Source organism: Stegodyphus dumicola, chromosome 7, assembly GCF_044657685.1.
Source record: "Stegodyphus dumicola isolate Sdum_Otavi_A_Nest chromosome 7, ASM4465768v1".
Lineage (NCBI taxonomy): Eukaryota > Metazoa > Arthropoda > Arachnida > Araneae > Eresidae > Stegodyphus > Stegodyphus dumicola.
The window spans coordinates 54,639,994-54,659,463 of NC_140774.1; the positions used below are offsets into that span (position 1 = coordinate 54,639,994).

The window sequence follows — 19,470 nt, forward strand, 5'->3', positions numbered from 1 at the left end:
TACAGCAGTAAGTTGTCCTGATACAAAGGAATGCCAGTGTGAAATAGCTTTTTTTAATTATTATTTCAAGAATTTACAATAAACCTTCAGTTAAATTGTTAACATAAGGCATAAAAGATTATTTCAGTCTTTGAGATAATGAGAGGACACAGTCTAATGTGAAAATACAAATTTTGTTTACTAGTTACAGCAAAAAATAAATAATTAACACAATACACAAGCTTACAAAAGGCAAAGGCTTTCAACTGGTACATTATCTGACAACAACATCAGTAAATCATGTGATTTGGATTCAGTTCTTGGTCAAAATGAACCCTTGATACTAAAAATAGTAAATATCCCCTGTATCTTAAGATGAGGGTCTCATAAGGTGCCTTGTTTTCCAAGAGGTCCCTTAACATTGTTTTTAACAGTAAATTAAGTAAATAAACTTACTGTTAAAAAATAATGTTTTTAAGTAAATATACTTCTACCAATTTTGTATATATGTAAATAATTTTAGTGAAGCTATGTTTAAAATTGTAGTTTCTTTTGTATAATGTAACATGAAAGGTCTCAAGAGCGAAGCTTCGTAGGAAAAATAAGGTTACAGCAACAAGTGCATTTAACATTGAGGTAAATGGCTATCTTGCCAAATTTGCAAGAAAATGCCAAGCTGGTGATAGTTTTGGCAAATAACTTTTGCTGCCAAATTTAATGAGAAATCGCTAAAAGTCGCGACACTTGGCGATCATTTGGCGTCATTTTGCTCCAGTCCCTGTATAACTGTAACTGATCCCTATATGTAACTGTATCTGACCCTTACATGCAACTTAAACTGTTTATGCCTTCCAGTAATTTCAAGAAATGGAAAGTTCTCAAAATTTCTGAATGGCTGGGGAAGAATATATAAGACCGGAGAGAACATCGGTTCTCAGTTCCTTTTAATTCAGAATTGACATTGGGGTATTGAGAGATCACTTTGGAAGCTTGATACATTTGAAGCTTTATATATATCGTATTCAACATTTTGAGTAGTTTGAAGTGGCAACTACTGATTGTGCTCTGTCATACTGAGAAGAAGCTATACGAGTACTTTTTTGGAAAGTTCCAGAACTGTAGAGTGCTTTTTCCCACTTTTCTAGGAAAATATAATTTTATGAAGTTATTATCATTTTTGTGTGATTTCAATTCTTACAAAAGCATGCAATAATACTTTATACCTTAATATGAGAGCTTTTTAGAGTTCAGGTGAGACATTCTACTTCATTAAATTTGCAATCAGCAATTGCATATATCTTAAATGTGAGAAGAAATTTAAATATTAGTATACAATAAGCTTACTTTCAATAATATAGCAGCCAGTTCTTGGTTAGCTTCTCGTAAATTTTGGCCATTTACTTCTAAAATTTGATCTCCTTCCATTAATGTACCATCTATATCTGCTACACCTCCTTTTATCTACAAATATGATAGTCAGAATAAAGTCAAATATGTAATGTATATTTATGTTGCAAATCTTTAAGATGAGGCATTCTTTCATAGACTTATATTTATTTCACATTTCAGTAGCATAAAATTCAGAAATAATCTTATGGATACTATCAAAATAAAAATCTACCACTAATGATCTTTTTACACGTCCTAACTATAAATTCACTTCAGTATAGTTCAACAGATTTTCTGGTTTTATACCAAAATCCCTCAAATTTTCTTGTTTAACCTTGCAGAAAGAAATTGTTTTTTATTTTAACTTATACAGTCAAAAGTCGTTAATTCGGACCTCAAAGCTAAAATCTTACTGCGCATGCGCCGCGTTGACACATGCGCATAGGCGTTTTACGCGTGCGCGCAAGACATTTACGACTGCACATATGCGTCTGCGCAAGCGCAGAATACGTTTTCGCGTGCGCGTTTAATTTATAATGGACGGTATAAGCTAAAATTATTTAATTATCTATTTCAGTTAATGTTGATGATTGCGTTGTTCCTTAATCTTCGAATTGGATCCGGCTTATTATTTTTTGCAGACTGTAAGAGCAATTTTATAAAAGTAAGCTTGAACTTTCGATTATGTCAAATAGAATTTCCGATGCTGGAGCTCCCAAAGGATCTAGAAAACGAAAGTATGTTTCGATGTCCATCAAACAAAAAGCAAATTGCTATAAAAAATGGATAAAGGCATATCCTTTGTTTATCTAACCGTTCCGAAATCTGTTTATCAATTTCACGCTGCTCTGCGCGTGGGGGGGGGGGGAACGTTGTGGCGCGCAATGAACTGGAAGTTGTTCTGTCAGCACTATCCTTACCTTCAGGGCAGATGTTTTTATTTTATTCAGCTTATAATTCCTTACTAAATGTAGTATTTAATCTCATTTACTTCGTCTTTGATATGATTTAAATCAAATTTCTCGTCATTATAAATATCACGAGTACAAATCAAATAGTTTTCTGGTTGCAATTTTCTAATTTCGGCTATGCGTAAGGTATGCTTTACGCAATCGCGCATTGAAAGAAATGTTTAATAAAGTAAACAAATAAATATTAAGCTTCTTTTCTTGTAAATTTTGATACCCTTTAGATCATAATTGCTCATTATTTTATAAATTACAGTTTCATATTTTTAATTTTATAATTTCTGCGTGCCATCTTGCCAGATTTAAACTGATGATCTATAATCCGGAAAAATCGATAATCCGGAATCGCCGAAGTCCCGACGAGTCCGGATTAAAGACTTTTGACTGTATACTTTTTAATTACAAATACACTAATTATTTTAAATGCAAGATTTATCTTATAAAATATACAAAATAGTAGCATATTATTATGTATTACATAGTAGAATCTTTTATATCTGTACATCATGAGACAAAAAGTTGAACAAATCAAAGAATTTTTTTTTTTTTTTTTTTTTTTAATTACATGTAGATCATTTGCACATAAATAACTAAAAGAAACTGATGTATTAAGAATTTTTAATACAAAGCCATTTTATTTGTATTATAATTATATACATGCATTGCTGCAATAAATAATTACTTCTATCAAAATTGTAAAAACAACCTTGTATTTAGCGTAAGTATATTGAAATAACTTTCACTACTTATGCTAAATACAAGGTTGTTCTTACGATTTTGATTGTCACATTAGCGTGTTTCTCTTCTAGTCTAATTACTTCTATATTTTTGGAATATCATTTCTATCATTGCTTGTTTCAATATTTTAAATTTCCTTTTCCGTATTTTTTCCTGAAGCGCACATAGTGTCTTATTTCTAGTGTGTTACATCTTTTCTCCTAGAAACTTTACATACTGTTGGCCATATGCTAAACCCTCATTAAAAGTAATATTGCTTTTTTGTAACTAGTATCGGAATTTTCACCAACTGCATTTAATACACTGAAATAATTTCATCAGTCAGCTGTGATGTAATATGAGCCTCATTTTCAGGAGTCATTCAATCTAAAATATTTTCTTCTCTTAAAACTTCAGGCAAATCTAAGTTCCATTTTTGGCAAACAGAATAATTCTGCTGCTTTTGATGCAATAGTATGACATCTAAAAATTCTGCACTGTCACAGTTTCAGTAAAGAGTTTCAGTGGCCACACAGTGTTCATTTATGAACCATTTTTTGAAAAATACTCATGAGTAAAACATTTTAACAGGCATGAAACATTAAACGAAAAACTAAAGAAAAGCACATATTTACATTTACTTAACTATAGTATGGAGCTAAATACAATTCAAACACAAAATGAAAACAATGCGAGTATACAGGGGAATGCCGTAGACAGACAGGATAGATGATAGGGAAATTTTCTGAAGTGTGAAAGCGCTCTTTTATAAAAATGCAATAAAACATTTTATATAAACAAAACTGCAATATCCACCAATAAAATTACTTTCAAAATAATTTTTAAGCTCTTAATTGTAAGCAAAAATATATAAAATATAGCTTTCAAATATCCCATTTGTTAAGTTTTCCCAGAAGTGAGACCCTCTGCTATTTCTGTCATTATGTTCAGAACATATCTGTTATTAACAGTTATAAGTATTACAACTGAAATTATAGATTTATTTTAGAAAATTCTCTATTCTTCAGCTCCCTTTTTGATTGTCTTTTCTTTGTTTTGCATGCCAAGAAAATCTTAAGCATCTAATCCTATTCACTTTGGGCACGTTGTAAACAAACCCATAATGGCAGGGCTTAGCAACACTGCATTTAATGTTTGAGCTTAGAATATGAAAAAGATGGGGAATAAATTCCTGATATTTATTTACCATACATATTAAAATTAATTTTAAAAGATTGTAGAATGTCTGCTTGAAAGCAGAGATTTATCTAAAACAAAATATTTGTTGAGATCAATGATCAAATCTCCATGTAATAATAATAATTATAACAAAAATTGCTACTATCAATGCAGAAAAAGTTAAATAACTTTTAATAAAATAAATCTGCTTTTTTAATGAAAATATGTAAATGTAGTATACTTTTGTTAAAACATTTATTTGCAAATACATGTAATAAAATTTGTTGATAAATTTGCCTCCATGCTGAATTTTCAGTTTGCTTACATTTAAAAACACGCACAGATTACAGGTATTCATGAATTATCTGAATTGTACTATACTAGCATCTATACTGTTCCTCAGACGACATTGCTGGAAGGTATGATACTGATGATACCTGCAAAAAACACTAATGCTATGAGACACATTGATGGGTTTATCTGAATTCTACTATACTAGCATCCTTATTGCTCCTCAGACAACATTACTGGAAGATATAAGACTGATGATATCTGTCAAAAGCACTAATGCTGTGAGATATATTTATAGGTTTTACACTTCATTATCTTAAGTTCAGCTTTTCTTTCTGACAGGATAAAATTTACAGGGGTAAAATTGAAGGGATTTTCTAAATAAATGCATTCTTAATAAGTACATAAAATCTTTTTCATTACATAACCATATTTCTTGCATACACATATTTCTGAGCAAATCTATTACAATTTTTTATATTATACTATTTTTTAACCACTATTTCCTAAGACCCTAAGTACAGTTCCTAATGAATAGGAAAAGATATTAAACCATTTTAATAGATTATTTGTAATAGATTAAACACTGACATAAATATTAATATCTTACTACATCTAGTCATGTTCATATTAATCCTTAAGTGTTACGCTTCACAGATAAATTTCATTTTGTGATAAATATTCAGTTTGGAATATGATGTTCTTGTGGAAGAATAAATATAAATGATGATTATAAAGCATTTGAACCAGTACTTTTTTAACATCAAAATGGATCAATACTGCTTCATAAAAGCTGTGTCTTAAACTAACTGCTGAAAAAAGGATTTGCAAAAGAAAGAGAAGTTTCAGGTCATTAAATCTTTTTTTCACTTAAAAGTAAACAAAGTAATAATTGGTCAACAAACGTCCAAAGTACAAATTCAGTAAATTCATAAAATTTCTTTAAAAATTTTCAGAAAATTTCTTAAGAATTTAATGACAAAATTAGATGTCCCAACTATAATATTTAAATTTATCTCAATATGGGTCTGTTTTAATTTTTTAAATAAAAAGTACTTTATAATAAAAATGAATGAATGAATTTCACCTAATTTCATATTGCTGTGTTGTTTCCTTGATTAATTATTCTGTAATATAATAATAAAAATTCATAATTTATAATGACTTGTAAATATTCAGTCAGCCAGTCAATAAAGGAATAATAAACATTACAACTTCTGATTCAACAAATATTGAAATCAAGCTATACTTAAGTATTATGAATACTGGAATAAAACTCGATGTTTCATTGAGTTTTATTCCAGCACATTATTTACCTTTTTCTGTTGACTGAAACAATTTTAAGTAAAAGATAATATAGGATAATTAGTCTACTTTGTGCTTTGTGACAGAGAACTAATAACCAACTAAATAAAGTTCAGCGTATAATTTTGAAGTCACAAAAAAACAAGTTTTAATTCAAACAAAAATTTGTCCTCAGTAATACTTCTAATTCTAATATTAAGTATATAATCTCAGTACAATTTTAAAATATCTAAATTGCATAACTTGTATTACAGCTATAGAAAGCCCTCCAACCTGAAGTCAATGGGCAGAAATTTATCCATTTAATGAGTAGCACATGATATTGTTACGTTTTTCTTCTGACAACAGTTGTTACGTTATTTTCTTCCTTCACATTTGTATGGGTTCCGTGTGGATTTGGAGTGAATAATGGCAACACTATTTGATGGAATATCGAAACACACTTCATTTAGCCAATATTGATCAGGATAGCTCCAAAGTCACTTTTTACAGTCGTCGAAGATCTACAGTACACTTGCTGGAACAATCAGCGACACAGCCTTCACACTGTCAGGCAATAACGGTGGAGACAGCTTCACTGCAAAGCAACAGAGTACAGCTCCCAACTCTGTTCAGTCGTTCTCGGAACTCTCGAGACTCTCCATGCTACAACTTGGGATGCACTCGACGACACACAGAGCACAGCTCCCGACTCTTCGGTTCAATCGTTCCCAGAGCTCAACACACTCTCTCAACGATGCACTAACCACGATACACTAAGAGACTCTTTCGATGCATTTGACGACCTACACGGCACTCACTGCCTGGCTGTCAACTCTATCGACTCCGCAGGGATTGACTCGCTATACGAGACACCAACTCGATACTAATTAACACTCCGCATATAACAGCAAGGTTTATACAGCTTTTGCTTTGTGTTTCAGAACATTCTGGGCTAAACCGGTAAGAATTCGTTCCAGAAGGTTCTTCATCCATCCATGGCATATTGCCAATTTTGACGCCAAATGGGCGTTTTCTCACCAAATGTGGCAACCCTGCCCTCCTTGCTATTTTATGACAACCCTAAAACTGCTTTGCGGGGAAGCCATTTTACCGCGCCTGTACATTTCATAACAATAACAGCCAAGAGGTGATTGACAATGAAAATGAACGAGCAGTTTTCTGTCCAGGGAACGATATCCACTTGATATTCCCAAAGAAAGATAAGACAGTATTTTGAAAGCCTGCATACTACCTATTTCAGAAGATTTATGCGTGCACGTCTCCAAAAGGCAGAAAAATTTTCCATTAGTTATTTAAATTCTGACTCACATGTGGTGAACACAGCAGCAAGGACTATGTCAAATTATTAAGCATTTTCAATTTGATCTATGCATATTACGTAGAAAATAAAAAGGAGATTAAAATACATTACAAAATTAATTTCAGAGTCTGTTTATTTAGTACACAGAGCTATATAACAATTTAGTAGTAAACATCAAACAGAAATGCAAAAGACCTATTTTAATCAATAACAAATGGCAATTCTTAGCTTACTACTTCTGAAATATATACTCCAGGAGCATTTTCTCTTCCAACAATACTAAGTCCCAAACCTCGGCCAGGTTTCTTATACAGCTGAACATTTAACTCAATCAGAGATGAATTCTCTTTGGTTTCTTTATGCCTATAAACACGAATAGTAACAACAGGAACAGAATGTCGGAGTGCATTGATGGCTTCTATGTGAGTAGCATGTCTCATATCATGACCATTAACCTAAAAAATAATGGTGAACATTTTATAACTGTACTTGCATTTCACACATCAGAAACTAAATTATAGAATATGTGAGAATTTCATATGAAGATAATTCAGTATAAATGAAATCAGTACTCAGAACATAAACATATGCCATTAGCTAACTATCAGATTCATTGCACTAATGTTTTTCAAGATTGCAATGGTGTTATTAGTAAAAGACCAGATTCCCTTTTCAGTCATTATGGAGTTAGTTTTCTATTCTCCTTGGTATGTGATTATAAATTACTGTGGAATGCTGTTGATGTTAGAATCATGATAATCCAGTTTTCCCATTTTTTTATGATGTTATATTACACATTGCAGCATTAATTAACTGCTATTTCCAACCTTAAGGAAGATGATACCTTTATCTTTCGAACTAAAACAACATATTATCAATGTAACAAAGATATTTAAAAACTATATGCATACTTCTTCCCAATTTTTATTCCTAATAACACATTTGATAAAATTTATAATGTGTTTAATTGGTAATTTTATAAGCATTTTCATTACAATGCCAATAATAAAAGAAGTTTCTAAATATGTGTTCAGCAATGTATCGTAACTGCAATAACAACTTGCCTATATGTAACAATGAGTTTGTTACATGTTTTGCACTTTTGTTTAGCATTTCTATTCTTCTTGTAGCATATCAAAAGTTGATTAGTAGCAGCTAGTCAATATGTCTCCCAAGCAACCACTGCTTTAGTTCATGCTGAAGACATTCAAAGGATTGAAGACCATACAGTAAAACCATTTTACATGCAAATCTTTAAACAAGAAAATCTTTAAACAAAGAAATTAGAAATTTTGCTTTTTATAAGATATAACTACAGTACCCTTTATTAAAATCCTTCTGTTCCAGACATATTCGAGTTTATCAAGTGGAGTAGTCATACTTGAGTTTATCATATTTGAGTTTATCGAGTTAAATGACACAACAGGTATAGTACGTCCTTAGAGAACTTCCTGTTATCTTGGAAATGAACAGCATCACCGTGAAGGGCAGTGAAAGTAATCAAGAAAAATTCGTTAAAGACAATCCCTCCCCTTCAGCTTTGGTGGGTTTCTGTAAAAAGGTAGCTCTTGTCTGAGAAGTGCCAAGAAAGTAAGACGCATCATGCATTGAGAGAGCTGTTGTCTCTCCCTTTCTGTAATATCAATTTTTAACTAACCAAAAACCCTATTTTAAGTTTTCAAATAAATATAAAAAAGACTTAGTTTTTCCATCCCATAAGCTCGGCAATGTTACACTGAGTTTAATAAAGGACGGTTTCAATATTCCAAATTACAGTATCAACTTTAAACTTTTAGTAAGATAGTATCTAATAATTAATACCTAAATTATTAATTAAAATTTAATGCTGAAATTAAACTACCTGCAAAACTTGGAAATTTATTTTTTATTTATTTTTTATTAAAAAAATTTTTAGAATTATATACATGACGAAATTTTAAACTTTTACAAAAAACTGCTCTATGCATATTTGTTTCACACTGTTCATCCCCACCTTTTCTATTGCATTTTAAAGGTTGTAAAACTGATGGTAGATTTTCTGATCTCCACTTTTAAATTCAAAAGTTCTTCAAGATTTAAAGTTTGCAGTGCTTTTCTCGATTCAACTGAGGTTGACATGTAGTCACTTTCTTCTGTATCACTTTCCCAGTCAGTTTTAGTTTCTGCAGCTCTTTTAACACTTTCTATAATATCTTAGCTAGTGTTTCCACATGCTGTCCCAATATTACCATCAATGCAATGTATTCTAAAACTGAATCTCTGTAATTTCCTTCACTGATATCTGAAATATTAGAAATAGTTTGCAATTCCTATGTGGCTTATTCTAAATAAAAATCGCATTTTCTAGACAAGTTTCAACTAGTGTTTGGGAGACCACTTCCCATGCATTGATGCATATGCATAGCCTCTAGCAAAGTTATCAACTTAGTTATTTCCTTCGTGCTTACATTTTCACAAGAGTCAACTTTGTTTTTCTTCATATGACACCTTTTGTGCAAGTAAATTTGAAAGCTTTTATAATACCTTGGTCTAAAGGCTGAATGATAAGAGTCCGTTTACAGGAAGAAACACTAATTTAATGTTTTTCAGAATGATATCAAAGAGGTGTGCAGCACAGTTATCAAATATTAAAGCTAAATTTTCGTTTTTCAATTCTCTGTTCCATTTCAAAAGGATTTGCAGAGTTCGTATACATTTCTGCACACGGAAATTACGTACTTTTAAGGACCATTAATGAAAAAAATTAAGTTCCTATGAGCAAATGGGAATTGAATAAATTCAATTAAAATATTATCTATGCCTGAACTTCATTCTTGTAATACCCTCCTAAAAAGAAAATAGATCTGGAAGTAGGATGAATTATTATTAAACATGAAATAATTAACATATTTATTAATAAGTTTGAGAATAAAATCAACTTTATAAAATGTATCAAGTAGCATTAAATATTTTACACTTATAATGGACATATTTGAAAGACATTTTATTTATGTTTTACTAACAGTTAGCTTTATGTTGACTTTTTGTCACATATTTGCTCAGTCTAGAGGTTAAGTAAATAGCAGGTAGATTTTATGTTCAAGCGGCACCAGGGGTGTTTGTGGGACCCCAAAAAATCCCCTGAAACTTTTACGGACTTACTAACTGACATTTTGGAGTTTCGAGAAGGGGGGGGGAGAAATGAAAAATTACAATTATGAAGTATTGAATGACCTAATTATTAAAATTCAATGAATTACTTTTTTTTCAAAGTTAATAACCATAAATTTTCAAACATATAAACTACTACATTTTATGTAAATATTTTAAATTACTTGAATTAATTCTTTAAAAAAAATTATCTAATTTCTGCTGCTTTTTTTTATTTTCTGATGTTTGTGGGCTTTTGTGGTGAACTTCATAATTGCAGGAAGGTTGACTTTTATTTTCCTCATACACTTGAAGAAATTTCCTCGAGAACTGCACATGCAGAGGTAGATGCAGTTTGCTTTTCTGCTAATGTAGAAGGTTTTTCAGAGACTTTTATAGGTGACTCATCTGAAATACATGTTTTTAAGTCCTCTTGATATGTTTTCCAACTTCTGTTCATATTCAGTAAGAGATCTTTGTGAATTGGATCAGTCATTGGATTTTTTGAGCCATTATTTTTCACATGATGTTTCTTTAGAAGCCATTAAATCATATTTAATAGTCTGCACTGCATCTAGGGAATCAATCTTAAGAGAGGTTCTTTGGTGGTCGTGTGTGCTTAATGCATGATATAATTAAAGAAAATAAGAGTAGACAATCTCCTATAACAAAAGAATATATTAAATACTAAATTACAATTTAAATTACGTTGCAGAGATCAACACGGAGCTCGGAACACAGTTCGTGCTAGCGTCGCGTACACTTGTCCGACGAGAAGTCTGAGTGAGTAAAGATGTCGTTTTGCTGCTCCGATTAAGAACTGGATTTTACACGTGGCGCCATCTCATGAATAGAAGTTGAAATATCTGTCGGAACGCCACAGTACTGCCCCCCAAGTACCATCGGTACGTTATAAGTACTTTGGGTTAAATTTAACCTTTCTTCCAGATCTGGTAGTTTTAGGTTGCTCTTTAACGGGATGTAAGCTTTCTTCCGGGAGTGATGTTGATGAGGAAGTTGTTGGATCTTGCATTAGAAATGCTGGTTTGAGACGATCGATTCCAATCACTGATTGTTTGCCATTGCAGATGATGGTGAAATGTTTTGGTGTTCGTTTGACAACTTTGAATGGACCATCGTATGAAGGTGTTAAAGTTGGCTTGATTGCATCGTTGCGCACGAATACGTGTGAAGATGTCTCAAGCGCAGGATGTACAAAATAGCTTGGCTGGTTATGCAAAGATGCTGGGGTTGGCGAGATATTGCTCATGGTCTCACGTAAACGTTGAAGGAATGTTGGAGGGTCGATAACTGGACTAGATTCTGGGTGAAAGAATTCACCTGGCAGACGGAGGGTAGCACCATATAACATTTCAGCACAAGTGCTACCAATGTCTTCTTTGAATGCTGTGCGAAGACCAAGCAAGACTAGGGGTAAGGCTTCTGTCCAGTGTGTGCTACTGTGGCACTTCAGACCTTGTTTGAGAGATCGATGAAAGCGTTCCACCATCCCATTTCCAGATGGATGGTATGGTGTTGTGCGAATATGGCGAATGCCAAGAAGAGAGGTGAGGGATGCGAACAAGTGACATTGAAATTGTCGGCCTTGGTCAGTAGTGATGGTGGTAGGCATGCCAAATCTTGAAAGCCACTGGGAGATGAATGCTCGAGCTACAGTTTCAGCGGATATATTTTCAATAGGAATGGCTTCAGGCCATCTTGTGTACCGATCAATACAAGTGAGGAGGTAAGTGTAACCATTTGAAGGAGGCAATGGGCCAACCAAGTCTAAGTGTACATGATCAAAGCGTCTTGCTGGAAGGTTAAATTGTTGAATGGGACTGTGAGTGTGACAACTTTACACCGTTGACATCTAATACATGAACGAGTCCATTCTGTGATGTCTTGATTCATCGCTGGCCAAACAAATCTGTCTGCGATCAGCTTTTTGGTGGCACGGATTCCAGGATGTGCCAAATTGTGCAAGGCATTAAACACTTCACGTCTAAAATTGACAGGAATATAGGGACGTATTCTATTGTTCTCTATGTCACAGTAAATTTTAAGCGTTGGATCAATGTGCAGCGGTTGTAACTGAAGGGAGGTTTGTGGATTTGAGATTAGGTTCTTGAGTTCCTCATCATGCAATTGAGCTTTTGCAATTTCAGAGAAATCTGGGGTAGTGAGGTTGATATTGTTTACCCGAGACAAGGCATCAGCGACACAGTTATCAGTACCAGAGACATATCTGATATCTGTACTAAACTGGGCGATGAAATCCAGATGTCGAAGCTGACGAGGAGAACATGAGTCAGAGTTTTTCCTAAAAGCGAAGGTTAATGGTCGATGATCGGTGAAAATGATGAAGTCGTGTCCTTCCAAGTTGTGCCGGAAGTATTTAACAGCACAGTACACAGCAAGTAGCTCTCTGTCATATGTGCTGTATTTCCTTTCTGCAGTAGTAAGTTTTCTGGAAAAGAATGCCATTGGGGAAAGTCCTTTAGTGGTATGGGCTTGAAGCACTGCTCCTATGGCCGTGTCAGATGCATCTACCATTATAGAGAGCTGATCACTAGGTGAGTGATAAGAAAGTGTGGCTGTATTTGCCAGATCGTGTTTGCATTGCACGAATGCTGCAGATGCAGATTCAGTCCAAGGGACAGCTCGTTGATCGTTTTTTTTGCTATTCTTCAGAAACTCATGTAGGCAGGCTTGTGTTTTTGCAGCATTTGGCAGAAAGCGTCGGTAGAAATTTAACATTGCTAGAAAACGCTTCAGTTCAGAGATGGTTTGGGGCTGAGGTAGGTCGTTAATTGCTTTGACTCTTTCCGGTAAAAGTTTAACTCCGTTCTGGGTGATAAGACATCTAAGAAAGGAAACTGAGGGTTGACCAAGTACACATTTGGATGGATTTAGTTTTAATCCATGGTCTTTAAGGCGAGTGAAAATCTGACGCAGATGTTTAAAATGTTCTTCCGCATCTGTAGATGCAACCAGGATATCATCAAAATATGGGATGCAGAAATCGAGACCAGACAGTACTTGGTGTATGAAACGCTGAAATGTTTGGCCAGCATTGCGAAGGCCAAATGGCATATATAAGTACTCAAAGAGACCAAATGGTGTAGTCACTGCGGTCTTAGGCACATCTTCAGCATGCACTGGGATCTGATGATATGCTCTGGCAAGATCGAGGGTAGAAAATATGTTTGTTCCATGAAAAAGATGGGTACAGTCTTGGATATGTGGGACTGGATATCTGTCAGGGACTGTGACGGCATTAAGTCGACGATAATCTCCACAAGGCCGCCAGTCACCATTAGACTTTTTAACCATGTGAAGTGGACTGGCCCATGGGCTTTTAGATGGGCGAATGGTTCCCTGTGCTAGCATGAATTCAAATTCTTTGCGAGCAGCTTTTAGCATCTCTGGAGAAAGACGACGAGGCTTGGAAAATACAGGTGGGCCATGTGTTTCAATGTGATGATACACTTCTGGCTGATGAGTATGCTGCCCTGATTTGGATGGGTTTAAAATGTCAGGGAATTCTGCCAATAACCGATGAAACCGTGTGCTGCCCAATAAAACACTTATGTTGGTAGGTACGTTTGATATGTGAGAAGCTTGGCCCTGTGATGTCAGCTGAGTTGTAGCATCAATTAAGCAATTATTCTTGACATCCACTAGAAGGTGGAAATGTGTCAATAAGTCGACACCAATAATTGCTTGAGTTACATCCGCAATAATAAAAGGCCAGTTGAAAGTCCGGCGCAAGTTTAAATCAAGTGTCAATAGTTTGGTGCCGTAGGTTGCAATTTGGGTACCATTGGCTGCATACAGTACAAGTTTATTAAGTTGGTGAGCATTTGTTTTAGTTCTCGGGAGCACTGATATGTCAGCTCCAGTATCTACTAGAAAACATAACTGAGTTGAACGATCAGCCAGTACTATTCTGTCGATGTGGCGGACATTCTGTTGGCCAGCAGAAGACCGCCCATTTAGTTTCCCGCTTGTACAAAAGTGCATGGAGGGGCACACTTGCAAGCTTGAGAGCCAAAATGCATATGATAAAAACATATGCCACTTGTGGGTTCTTTGTACTGCGTTCGAGTATTGTGACGAGATCGATTCCTGCTTCGAGCACGAAATTTATTACGTGGGCCCTGATTTGATCGATTATATCTCCGTGAAGCATGAAGACTTGTAGAGAGTTCAGATACTTTTTTGGTCAATTCAGCCACTTGTTGTTCGAGGGATGAACTGGAAGGTGCAGCATTAGCAGCACTGACATAAGCTGGAGTAACAAGTTCATTAATTTTGTCAGCCATTGCTGCTAAACGGGTTAGATCTTCATTGGAAGCAGCAAGAATTATTTGTATGTTATTAGGGAGACGCGAAAGCCATAGTGACTTCAACAAGTCGTCACTAAAATGGCTTCCTGCCAGATCACGCATTCGTGACAGCAAGTATGAAGGTCGCTGATCTCCAAGTTCAAGTCCTTGTAGTAAAGTACGTATTTTTGAAGATTCACTTTCTGAATAGATTTCAATGAGCCGCTGTTTCAGTTTGGAGTATTTATCACAATCAGGTGGTTTGAGAATTAAGTCATGCACTGAATTCAGAATATCAGACTCAATTGCTCTAACTACGTGGTTGAATTTTGTAGAATCCTCACTAATGCGAGCGATAGAAAATTGTGCTTCGATCTGAGTGAACCACAATGAAGGATTATTTTTCCAGAAAGGCGGTGGCTTCACCGCAACGCGTGTGATTTGTGGCTCTGGTGGAATATCGTCAGGCATACTGATAGATAATTTTCACTTTAATTAATAAACACTTATCAGCACAAATATTGTAGCATGAGGATACACTATTGATATTTTACCATGATAACAATAAATATTTTAACCATGCAGAAAAAATTTACGTAACGATACACACTCAAATAAGACAGGGTCAGCAATTACACACACAAATAATATTTAACCGAAATGCATTTGAAAAGAAACCCCTATTTGAGAAAAAAAAAATGATGCGTTAATTTTGTATTGTGCACGCACAAAATCACCACTTCACACTGCTAAGGCACTTTCGAAGGAAAAAGGAAATCACTCCTGTAGCACATGGGAAAACAATTCACTACTTTCGAACACTGAGAAAAGAATTTTGCCGTAGCACGTTGCACAAAAGTTACTGATGTGGCACATTTAGCGAAAATCACTGTTGTAGCACATTTGTCGTTGAATGATCGAAGAATTATTGCACGACTGGCGAAGTCAGCGGAACGGAACAGATCACATTGATGATTTGCTGAAGCTCCTTGCGATGATATGCACGACTTTGAAAAAAAAACACAAGCAATATATATCAATACATCTCGAAATAATTGAAGGGGTACGTTGTAGCATACGTTTAATGTCCATATCCGTTGTTATTTTTAGTCAGTTCTTCAGAATGCCTTGGATGCACGTGGCTTAGGGTCGTTGAAAATCCATTGTCAGTAGCGTGCTCAGTCAAAAGGTCACCACTTTTGGTGGTCGTGTGTGCATGATATAATTAAAGAAAATAAGAGTAGACAATCTCCTATAACAAAAGAATATATTAAATACTAAATTAAAATTTAAATTACATTGCAGAGATCAACACGGAGCTCGGAACACAGTTCGTGCTAGCGTCGCGTACACTTGTCCGACGAGAAGTCTGAGTGAGTAAAGATGTCACTTTGCTGCTCCGATTAAGAACTGGATTTTACACGTGGCGCCATCTCATGAATAGAAGTTGAAGTATCTGTCGGAACGCCACAGTTCTATAGTCAGTGACAAGTGTATCCATTAAGTTGAATGCACTTTCCACTAATGGGCCATGGAAGCAGCTAAGGCAGGCTTTGGCCAATTTAGCCATTGTAGGATACTTATAATCATTTGTGAAATCATCTTTTAAATTAAAAACTTTACACCAATATTTATCAATTGTACACTTGACTTGATTTCCACTTTCATCAGATGCATAGAGCATTTCTTTGGTGATATCAATATCACTCTGGTATAACCTTATTTCAGCTTCTACTTTTGACTTTTCATTATCACTAAAAATATGGGACATAAAAGATGATAATTTTTCAAAAGCTAATATTGTACTGGTTTTACCTCTTAACTCTGGATCTAATGCTGTAAAACTAATTAGATATGAATTTTTAAGGGGTAATTTTTGTTTCATATGCTGTGCTGTATTAGTATAAGCTTTCATCAGAGAAATTTGGAATTCTTTTGCTATTGGATGATTTTTTGATAATTTCTTCAGGAGAGTGGAAGCTTCTGCACCAGTAAATATTACTTTGCTAGGTAGATGGAATTCTGGATTTGTGACATCAACCTTTAATAAATCATTATAAGATGTGCACTTTATATTTTCTGGCTTCATAAAAAAAGAGAAAAATTTTGAAATCAATTTATAAATACTGGAATGTATTAAATGAAGCATTGGTTTTTTTGTTTCAAATAATTTAATATATGTGTTGAACTCTGGTAATACTGCTGAATATAATGCCACATGCAATAAAGTTTTGTTTTGCATAACAAATAACCCATTTAGTATTCTTTTTTTCCGAGCTAAAGCATCCTTTTTGTGAGCTGTTGGGAATGCAAGCAAGAATACACCCCTTCAACAATTTTTTTTTTCTGAGCTGCAGAAATATTTCTTTTATTGTATACAGTTTCAACATAAGAAAAATAATCCCCTTTATCAGTTTTATTCAAGTAGTGAAAATAAAACGCAATAAGAGCATCCCACAGATCTTTGATTCTTTCTAAAACACATAAAATGTACACCCACCTATGGTCTGGTCTCTTCAAGGGCTTAAGTTTTTTAATGGCAAGGGATTCACAGATTTTGAAAAAATTTTCTTTTTTACTGCAGCTTTTCATATCAAAATAGATGTCATCAAACAAATCTTCTAAGTATCTATCAAAACATGAAGGAAATTTTTTTGCACAGTTATTAGCTGTGTGACATGTGTCACCATCAATATCTAATAAGTGGGGTGCTTTGTTTGATCGTAGTCTGGTTTCAACACCCTTTTTTTTTTCCATGCATGGTGTTACATGAGTCCATTAATACACTGATTAAGTTTGCCCATGGAATATTATTATCTTCAATAGTATTAACAACTGCTTTAAAAACAGCTTCTGAATTGCAAGATTCCATCTTTAGAGATGCAAAATGATGAACTACACCTTCATTTTGATTGTTGTCATAAAACTGCACCAATATTGCCAGTATACTTTCTTGAGCATTGCTAGTACTTTCATCCAAATTTAGAGAAAATGGAGTCTCCTTTAAAGTTTTAATGATATTTTCCTTAATAGTTTTTGCGAGCCCATATTTCATCTTATAACATGCAGTAGTCCTGGACATTTCCAACGAGTTTAGTGCCGTCTGATCGCGGCTCAACTGTTTGCAGAGTTCAATTAAATTGGGAGCTACATTGAAAGAAAGAGAATTCTCGGCGATAAACGAAGTTATTAATACCTCTTGGCGTGCTTTTCTTGTCACTATATCCAATGGCCGAGCATCAGTCTCCAGTAAGTCATCAGTATTTTTTGAATTAGTATAATTACTTAAAGTCATTGAATGTCTAATGCACTTTGAATATTTTATGTGCGTCACAGTTTTAGAATGATTTGTGAAAGCCTTGAATCCTTCCCCACCATACTTCAGCAGTGAGTTACAAAAAACACAATATGCTTGTCCAGCAACATTTATTTTCTTGTACCATGTGCCGATGGTATCTCCATTACCATCTCTCCGTTCAATCCAATTCCACCTAAATGCATTCCGGACACCTTCTTCTAATTGTATAATATCACTATTTATATCGAGAAATTTCATAGTGAAATTCTCTTGCGTACATAAATAAAAAAATATTTCAATAAACGAAACGAAAAATTTACACGTGCATCAATAAATGAAATGAAAATTTTACACAGCGGAGAAAAAAAAGTTGAGAAGCGATCAATGACAAATAGCTAATACGGCGAAAAATCCCCCTTCTCTACTTATTGGCGCCACGCCAGGAGAGATAAGACCTTTGAACCCAGAGTCACGTGATCGCATATCTGGTCGAACGAAGTCTCTCCCTTTTTTTTCTGCCGCGCCTACTTGCCGAAAAGAATCCAGAAGAGATTGTCCGAGAATCGGGGGAATGAGTCATAACTCGCAATAAGGAAAGAACAAAAAAGAAGTTTTTTCCCCTTTTTACACATTATCACTGCCTTTGGAGAAAGAAAGGAAAAGTTTTCACCACACACACTGACCTTGTGTTTTCTGCTTTCAAAGCAAACAAAATTACCCAGATCAAAATAAATAATTCATTATTATTCCTACTTCCTTTTGAACCCCGGAATTTCCGGGTATCGAAGTTCAAAATCCCCGGGGGAGCACAAACACCCCTGCGGCCCAGATTAAAATGAGATGTAAGATCATAATCAGCATGGTTCATAATAAAAGACTGGATGTTGTCACTCCTGCTGCTTGCCTAGACAGAGACCTGCTGATTAGAACAAACCTGAAAGGCCTGATATAAGCACAGTTGGCAAGTTTTGAAAGTTAGCTGGGTTCTGTCTGATGCAGTTAGAGTCGTGGCTTCGTGTAGAGTTCCAGGGATTATAACCCAGTTAATATACTTTAAAGTTCCAATGAGCTACTAAAGCACCACAGGTGATAAGTTGTTTTGTATTATTTTAAGTATTGCTAGATGTGAAGAATATGTTTTACATGAATTCTTACATTTTTGTATTTTATCTTGTGACCAAGGATTAATGAAAGGCAATAACTCACTTTAATATGCAGAGATAGTTTTTAAGGGTACGCAGTTAGTTATAAATAACTGAATTAGGTAGTTAGATATCCTTAGTCATTATGGATTTACATGGCCACTATAAAATTTTATTTATTTTTTAACAATATTTGTTAAAAAAAAGGCCCTATTAAAATCACGATCTAATAAAATTCCACAGTTTAAAATACACGTAATTTCTGACTTCGATTCTTAAACAATATTAGGATAATTATACACTATAAAACACTATAAAGCTATAAAACATTTGTGTTTTGTAACAACAACAACACTTAATTTAATATTCATGCGTCTTTTTAATTTGGAGCCTTCCTAGACATTCTGGTAATTTACATCCATTTCCTTCTCTTTAAGCA

At 34.4% G+C, this 19,470-nt stretch overlaps 1 protein-coding gene across 1 annotated transcript in view; it reads right to left on the reverse strand.

Annotated features, from left to right (window-relative positions):
* Positions 1–19,470, reverse strand: part of LOC118197453 (multiple PDZ domain protein-like) — a 181,413-nt gene that overhangs the window by 12,344 nt on the left and 149,599 nt on the right. Inside the window, exons 32-33 of the mRNA XM_085820229.1 lie at positions 7,365–7,586; positions 1,324–1,440 (exon numbers count right to left, since the gene is read on the reverse strand). Coding sequence (XP_085676355.1) covers positions 1,324–1,440; positions 7,365–7,586 — 339 coding nt within the window. The remainder of the gene's footprint in view (positions 1–1,323; positions 1,441–7,364; positions 7,587–19,470) is intronic.